Source organism: Gossypium raimondii, chromosome 2 (assembly GCF_025698545.1).
Source record: "Gossypium raimondii isolate GPD5lz chromosome 2, ASM2569854v1, whole genome shotgun sequence".
Lineage (NCBI taxonomy): Eukaryota > Viridiplantae > Streptophyta > Magnoliopsida > Malvales > Malvaceae > Gossypium > Gossypium raimondii.
Genome location: NC_068566.1, coordinates 33042754 through 33051364, shown reverse-complemented (window position 1 = coordinate 33051364; position 8611 = coordinate 33042754). Strand labels below are relative to the sequence as shown.

General features: G+C 37.5%; 1 protein-coding gene across 1 annotated transcript; it reads left to right on the top strand.

Annotated features, from left to right (window-relative positions):
- The first annotated feature begins 6512 nt into the window (after window positions 1-6512).
- On the top strand, window positions 6513-8406 carry LOC105788429 (probable xyloglucan 6-xylosyltransferase 5). Its single transcript, XM_012615330.2, has one exon. The coding sequence runs from the start codon at window positions 6809-6811 to the stop codon at window positions 8183-8185; it is 1377 nt and encodes a 458-aa protein (XP_012470784.1). The 5' UTR covers window positions 6513-6808; the 3' UTR covers window positions 8186-8406.
- Window positions 8407-8611: the final 205 nt, after the last annotated feature.

Genomic DNA, 8611 nt, shown 5'->3' with positions numbered 1-8611 from the left:
CGCCGCAAATTTGGAGGGAGCAAAGTCGCAAATTACCCATTAGGGCAAGAATGCGCTGGTCACCATCCCTTAAACGGCGCCGTTTTACTTAATGCATTTAAGCAGAATTTTCATTCTAGCCTCTGTTTCTTTTTTCTTTTTTGTTTCAAAACCCTTCCCCTATTCTTTCAAACACCCGACCCTTGGGTTTCTTAACCCCTGGAATGCCACCGCCACAGCCACAAAGACCGGCGGCCGACGATGAAGGAGAGACCCCCGGCGGCACGGTCACGGCCAACTCCGGTGAGTTCTCTTCCCCTTATTCTTTGCTTCTGATTTTTATTATAGTTATTTAAAATAGATTTGCAAAAGAAGGGAAAAAATAAAATAAGATAAAACAAATAAATAAATAAAAGAAAAAGAAAAAACGAAGAGGAAATAACAAGGATTTAACCTTTTAAAATTTCTATTCAGCTTTTGATTTCTGATGTGGGTTCGTAAAACCGAAGAAAATTACAAAGGTGAAATTTCGGCTTTTATAGCCGATCTAAACAACTCTTAATATCCATTTTTTGTTCTTTTTCATGCTATTTTCCTATTCGGCCTTTTTCTGTTGCGTGTGCTTCGTTTTGCAGGTGTCAGACGCGGACACGCGAAGCCGGCGATTGGCGAGTAGCGGCGGCAGAGACAGTGGCAATGGCAGGCCTAAGGGCGGCCCTAGGTGCGGCGCACCTAGGGTACTCTTTTTCTTTTTCTGTTATCTTTTTTGCTGTTGGCTTTAGGTTTAGTTGGGCTAGGTTTTTTTTATTTTGGGCCATGAGCTAAATTTGGGCTTGGGTTGTAAGCCCGGTCAAATTTGGGCATTTACAATCCAAACATGGGTTTTTCTTAATTTGTGATTTAAAGGCTTGTTTTTTGATGTTTAGGATGTTGATGTGGAAAGATGGATGTTTCAAAGGAAGGGTTACAGCGAAAACTTATTTTGTTTCTTTGACCCGTGCACATGCTGAAAACATTTTACACATCATGCATGCTTAGGTTCTCTAAATCATGGTTAGCAGGTGCATATGCTGGACAGGGAGTGCTTTTCATACTTGAATCGTGCTTTAGAGAGCTCACAGTAATTTGGCTACAAATAGAGACATTTGTAACGTAAGTGTCAGAATTTTTGAAACATCGGCAGCTTTTAGATGGTTAGCATAGTTTTACATGTTGATTTTCCAGGCATGCAATGCAATTTGAGAATCCGAATATATTAGACCTCTGCTGCAAGATGAATATTATTTTTTTGTTTTTCTATAAGTTTCGCCTGATATCATATCCATTGCTTGAGCTATTTTGGTTCTAGTCTGTGTCAAATGGATGTCCATTTTTGCAGATATGAAGGGCGCATACCTGTCGACTTATTGGACAGAATGGTGATCATCCGTACATAGATTTACGGCCCTGCTGAAACGATACAGGTTAAATGGATGTCCATTTCACTGGATCTTCTCTTTCAATCTCTTCCAAACAATCTGTTGTAACCCTTCCTTGAAATAATCCTTCTTCCCGCATCAACATCCTTCACCACATCCAAAACACCAAAAAAAACACCTTTAAATCACAAATTAAGAAAAACCCATGTCGTAGAATCATGGAAACAAACAACTTATGAGTGTATTCTCAAACAAGTCAAAACTATCATCTTTTTTTTTTCGGTAAACAAACATTAAAAAGGAGAAAAAAAAAATTACAAGCTTTAGTCTTATGTTGCAAATAAATAAATAAATAATATTTTGAACTAATTATAACGAGTTCATTAAATTTAGTCAAATATAAAAAAAAAAGTCACTTTCGCAATCCGTTAGTGGATTAGACGAATTCGAGTAATTATCCTAATTAGAGTGATTAAATTAAAAAGTCACTTTGCGATGGTCTTGTGTCATACGTTCAGACGTGCATGTATGGGCTCTTTAAGTTTTCGAATGCACCACTATTGAGTCCTTTGCCCCAATGCAGCTCGAATCTGCCATTGACAACCTTCCCCGGACTTCCAACATTGTCCAACATATAATGTCGGTGTAGACTTGATGACTTTGTAGTCCACTGACACCTTCATGCTATACAGTTTGATGGCATGTAAGCAGTCCTGCTTATTTGGGAATCGTCGCCCTACAAACAAATCTTTCATTTCTGAAGATGCCATCAACCGGTGAGCAAGTAGTATATCTTCATACTCGAGGAACTCAAGTGCATGTGTTGCATCGAGGTCAACACTCAACATGTCTGCCCCAGGGTCATTTCGTAAAATAATCTCATGACTCGAGTACTCGACCAAAGGGGGTTGTAGATTTTCACCGTCCTCTATGCCTTTATCGTCAATATTATCCGGGACTTCATCTTGATTGGGGTCACTATATTCTTCACCATCGTAGTGAGAATGAACATCATTATCGGGACCCTTCTTCATTGTTTGCATTAGTGCCCCTCACCTCGAGAAGTATCTCTACTAGTCGAAATTGAGGTATTATACGTTGTCGACCCATGCTATGTATTTTCAACCCTTGTTGATGGCCCCGCACCAAAGCCTCTACCCCTGCATAATAGAAGCAGCTTCGTTCTCCTTCTTCATAAGCAAAATAGAAATATAAAAAAATTCAATATAACTCACTTCTTTCTTTAATTAATTTAATATAATTAAAAAGCTATAATAAATCAAATCTAAAATCTCAATCATCAATGGATGAGATCAGTTTTGTAAAAACTTCAATCATATAAGAAAAAGGAAAAAAAAGAAAGTACAACAAATTAAAGACAAATAAAACATAATAGATTTAAAAAAAGGAGACAAAAATGAATAACATAGAATCAAAAAGTGAAGAAGAAGACAGGGTGAAGGAAGAGATGAAGAAGCTTGAAGCAGGCGCAGGAGGAGGAGAGGAATGCCACCTTGTAAACGATCCTCAGCCCCATTTGATTTGAAACTTTTCTATGTGGGATTTGACCTTAGATCTCCCTCAAATGCTTCTAGAGAACAAAGCTGCTTCCAATACACGGGCAGAGGAGAAAAGTTTAATTAAAGAAAGAAGTGAGTTATATTGAATTTTTTTTTTATATATTTCTATTTCGCTTACGAAGAAGGAGAACAAAGCTCCTTCCAATAAGGGCAGAGGCTTTACTGCCGCTTGTCAGGTAGCCACCACCAGTTCTCGGGTTGTGTTAGGTTATAATAGTTATTTTGGTGCCGCCTACTAGTTACCTTCCATCAATATAATATTATTTTTTTTGGTTAACTGATTTCTATCACAGTTAGAAAAATTGGGTGGTGCCGTCTCTGCACCACCCTTCACCCCCCAAACAACCCATTTCTGTAATTAATCAGGGTGAGATACCATTTTTAAATTTTTATTTTATTTTATAATATTTGGGTAAAAAAGTCAAAATTTGTAAAATAGTCTGGACATTTTCCTCCCACAACGTCAAGCTATTGTGGTACCAAACCTTTTTTTTCATTTTTTGCACCCCTAACATTTTTATCGAACCTCATTCTAACCTTCTGACGAAATTCAAATACACAACCAACTGCTCTTTCTAAAATGACTCCATTAAAATGAACATAAACGATAATTCAGTTATTCATTTTTTATATAATTTTTATGCTGCACACTCCAACTCAAAAAATTAAAAACAGTCTTTTTTTCTTCTCTCTTTAACAATTAGTAATAAACACATATAATAAACCATGCCCAGAATGTGGGTTTATATAACATACTGATTTTGGTGCCGATACTGATTTTGGTGCCGCTATTTTTACAGGTGACACATAAAAATTTTTAAAAAAAATTACGTGGTGCCTCCACATCTTTAGTAGGGACCAGAAGAATTTTTTTACCGTTTCTGGTGACACCACATGAAGTAATGGGACCAAAAAGTTTAAATTTTGGACACACCATGTGAAGTGATGGAACCAAAAAATTCCAAAAATAACATGTAGTCATCAAGGAGATTTTTTTTTACAGATATTGATCACTCCATGAAAAAAGGCGACACTAGAAAATAATTTTTTAATCCAATTAGGTGCCTCCATTAAAGGAGGCGGCACCAAAAATAATAAAAAATATATATTTTTAATTTAACTATGAAAATACAAAAATTTATACAGGTGATGCCTTAAAAAGTGACCGCACAAAAAAATTTATTTTTTTATCTTATTATTTTTGTAATCATAAAACAATAATTGAGTTGTTTTTTAGGTGGTGCCACCATAGTAAATTGAGGCACCCTCATTTTTCTAAATAATCTAATGCTAGAGTGATTTTTATAATTTTTTTTTTATTTTTTGGGTTATTTATTTAAAAAAAAAACTCACATGGCGTGGCGTGAATTGTAACGATATGCGAACTGTAATAAATTTATTGTAATGTAATTATTTTGTATATGTGATTGTTTCAATAACTGTGATAGCAACCTATAAATAACTGAGCTGGGTAAAAGTTGTTACACATTGAGCTTTAGTCTAAGTTTGAAATCTTTGTAACATTGTTAGTGAAAACTGCTTATCCATTAACTTACCTACTGATATTATTAGCAGTTTGCACAGCACTCCCTTACGACATGGGGAAGAGTTTTTTGCATAAATTATGTTGGGCCCCTCCACTTCGGGAGAGTTTACCTTGGCAAGTGCCTATAAACTCACTAGTGGTAACCTGGAAAAGTAGAATGATGAAGACGAGGGGTTGTGGAACACTATTTGGTGAGCTGACCTACCACCTAAACTTAAAACCTTCTTTTGGAAGTGTGGGCTTCAGATTCTGCCCACAATGTACTGCTTTCAGAGAGAGGTTGTGCGGGAGAGAAGGCTTGTAGCTTAGGGTGCTATACGGATAAAGAAGTTGAGCATATTCTGTTCCATTGCAGCAAAGCCAAAATCATATGGAAGGAAATCTCCTCTGTCAAATTTCTGCCCCTCCCCCCCCCCCCCAAAAAAAAAAAACTGGACTAGTTGAGGGATTGGGTACAGAAAAAATTAGCTTCGAAGCTTTGGGTTCAAAACCTAAGTTAATTTTTGCTTTTGGCTTGTGGGAAATATGGCTCCATAGGAATGACTCTGTGTTGAATCCGGGTAAAATTCAAAAAGATAAAAGCCTTATGTGCCATCAATGGGGCTGCTGAATTCTTTGCAGTTGCTAGAGCCACGAAGAAAATCTCACTTCCCATTTGCGTCCCTATCTCTTGGAAACCACCAGCAGTCGATTCCCTCCAGGAATTGCGGGAGCTGGGACAATAATTAGAGACCACAATGGTTCTTGGATTATTGGTTCTCACTGTCATATTCCGTTTGCGACCAACATTGAAACTGAACCCTTGCTAGGAGATTGGATCTTAGACATTTGGACATTGAAGTTGATGCTACTCTTATTATTCATTTTATGTCTAATAATTCTTTCTCTAATCCTATTTTATTTCCTTTAATTGACAAATGTAAGATGCTCCTCTATTATGACTTCTAGGAGCTTTATGGAGAACGAAGGAGATGTGTTGATCCCCTGAGCAACTTGCGATCCACTTCTCTGTCGGATTGTAATTTTGGGTGAAGTGCAACACATGAACGTTATCTGTTTTGCAGATGACACATGGCACGTGAAACTGGGTTCGAAGGCCGGCTCCTTCTTGTCCCATCTAATAAATCACACAAAAGTAATAAATATTTTTTATCCAAAAAAAAAAGTGCATTTTTAATTATTTCGATCGTATTTACCTTGATATAATTTATTTAAAAAATAATAAACACCATTAGATTTATTTATTCCTCCAAGTGAGACCTGTCCATGTACGTGCAGTCCACGCTCTTTTACTTGCGTCGGTTGTTGGCATGAGCTGTTAACTAATTTTAGTGAATTTACCACTTTTTGGTTTTGCGTTGGGGACAAGTTGGATCCCGGAAATCAACGCGTTGGAGCTAGCTGTGTTGCGCAAATTTAGTCCATGGAGATGGAGGCGCCCGCCGACACTGCCCCGCTGCTTCATTAACAGTAAATGGAGCCGTAAACTAATTAAACTATAATTGAATATGTATTTACAACATTTTATAAAAAAAATTACTATCAATATAAAATATATTAAAAGTTGTCTCATGAATAGAATTGGGCGCCTCTCCTTACTACCATGTGACAAATCATTTTTTTCTTCATAAACGTATTTATAAAATTTTATAAGGTTTAATACATTATTAATATAAAAAGTTAATACATGCATTTAAAAATAGTTTTATGTTTCGGTACTCAAAGTTAATTACATTAATTTATTAGTGTTTAATTTAGTTTTAGGATTGATTTGATGAATGAATAAATTAAAATTATTTATGAATTTATTTAATTTTTAGATTTAACCTGTTAAATACTTTGGATTTTTTAGGTTGAATTATGAAAATTAATTGTTAATGTATTGACTAAACCTAGTAATGATGCAGTAAATAATGTATTACAAGTAAAATGATATAATTAAACAAATAAAATAATGAGAAAAGACAGTCAAGTGTTAGGACATTAACATGTTTTCTCCAATCTCGCTGTCTCAATCTTTCCCACTTTCCATCCCTCTTCGTCTCCTTCAATTCAATTCTTTAGTTTAAAATTCTCACTCATCTCTCTCTCTCCACTTTAAAATCTCAAAAAATCCAAAAACAAACGAAGATATAGGAGTATCCCGGTTTCAGTGCAAACGCCATTGATGAGAGCTTAGCTTGTAGAGAAAGAGATTCAGTTCGAGAGATTTATGTTTGTAGAAAAACGACGCTTGGGATTTCTTTCCTTGCTCTGTTTTTACTTATTTTGAGGGTCTAACCTTTATGGGTCAAGACAGTTTCACTCCCCAAAAGAGATCTTCCACCGGCGGCGGCTTACCCACGACCAACAACGCCGCTGCTGGTGGCGGAAGATCCCGTGTATTAGCCGGAATGCCGCGTGGGAGGCAGATCCACAAGACCTTCAACAACATTAAAATCACGATCCTCTGCGGCTTCGTTACCATACTTGTTCTACGGGGTACAATCGGCGTTGGCAATTTGGGAAGCTCCGAAGCCGATGCTGTTAACCAAAACCTAATCGAAGAAACGAGCCGGATCCTAGCTGAGATCCGCTCCGACTCCGACCCTACCGATCCGGACGAACCTCCTGAAACCGAGATCAATCCCAATACTACCTACACGCTCGGACCCAAAATCTCGGACTGGGACCAGCAACGTAAGGTTTGGCTTTCAGAAAACCCCGAATTCCCTAATTTTGTTAATGGCAAAGCTCGGATCTTACTTGTTACTGGGTCGCCCCCAAACCCTTGTGATAATGCTATAGGAGATCATTATTTGCTGAAAGCGATAAAGAATAAGATCGATTATTGTAGGCTTCATGGGGTTGAAATTGTTTATAATATGGCTCATTTAGATAAGGAGTTGGCTGGGTATTGGGCGAAATTGCCATTAATTAGGAGATTAATGTTGTCTCATCCTGAAGTTGAGTGGATTTGGTGGATGGATAGTGATGCTTTTTTTACAGATATGGTGTTTGAGATTCCTTTGTCCAAGTATGATAAGTATAATTTGGTTGTTCATGGTTACCCCGATTTAATGTTTGAGCAGAAGTCGTGGATTGCTTTGAATACGGGGAGTTTCCTGTTTAGGAACTGCCAGTGGTCGTTGGATTTGCTTGACGCGTGGGCGCCAATGGGACCTAAGGGTTCTATTCGTGAGGAAGCCGGGAAGGTTTTGACTGCTAACTTGAAAGGAAGGCCGGCGTTTGAAGCCGATGACCAGTCAGCTTTGATTTACTTGTTGCTTTCTCAAAAGGAAATGTGGATGGATAAAGTGTTTCTCGAGAATCAGTATTATTTGCATGGTTATTGGGCAGGTTTGGTTGATAGGTACGAGGAGATGATGGAGAAATATCATCCAGGTTTGGGAGACGAGAGGTGGCCGTTTGTGACTCATTTCGTTGGTTGCAAGCCCTGTGGGAGTTACGGAGATTACCCTGTCGAGAGGTGTTTGCGCAGTATGCAAAGGGCATTCAACTTTGCCGATAACCAGGTGCTTAAGCTGTACGGGTTTAGACATAGAGGATTGTTAGGCCCCAATATTAAGAGGATCAGGAACGAGACGGTGACTCCTTTGGAAATCGTTGATGAGCTTGATATTCGACGATCAACGCACGAGAAAACCGAAACACGGAGCTAGTGATGGGAAACATATATAATGTGCCATAATGTGTAGGTAATGGTCATTCCTTTTGTTGAAAAGCAATTTCCAATTTTTTCTTTTTAAGGTTTGAGTAAGTTTTGATGATCTGTTGTCATTGTGATGCTGTTGGGAACAAGATAGTAGAATTCTTTGATTAACCTTGAATTTGTCTTCCTTTTGATATTTGAGTGATATTTATGAAGGAAATTAATAGCCAATGTGACTTCATTTCCTTTTTTGCATTCTTAAGTTCACTTGTGGTGAATGAAATGGAGTTTATGGTTTCCATGCCTGTTTCAAGAACCTTTATGTCGGACACATTCTCATATTCGATGAGAGAAGTTAGGGCTTAAGTCGGTGTGCATGCAATGTAGTTGTTTATGTACTATCGAAGACTATTATTTTCAATGGAATCATTTGAAA

Bases quoted from the DNA above. Each gene is read 5' to 3' on its own strand.
- LOC105788429 (XM_012615330.2), top strand. From the start codon at position 6,809: ATGGGTCAAGACAGTTTCACTCCCCAAAAGAGATCTTCCACCGGCGGC.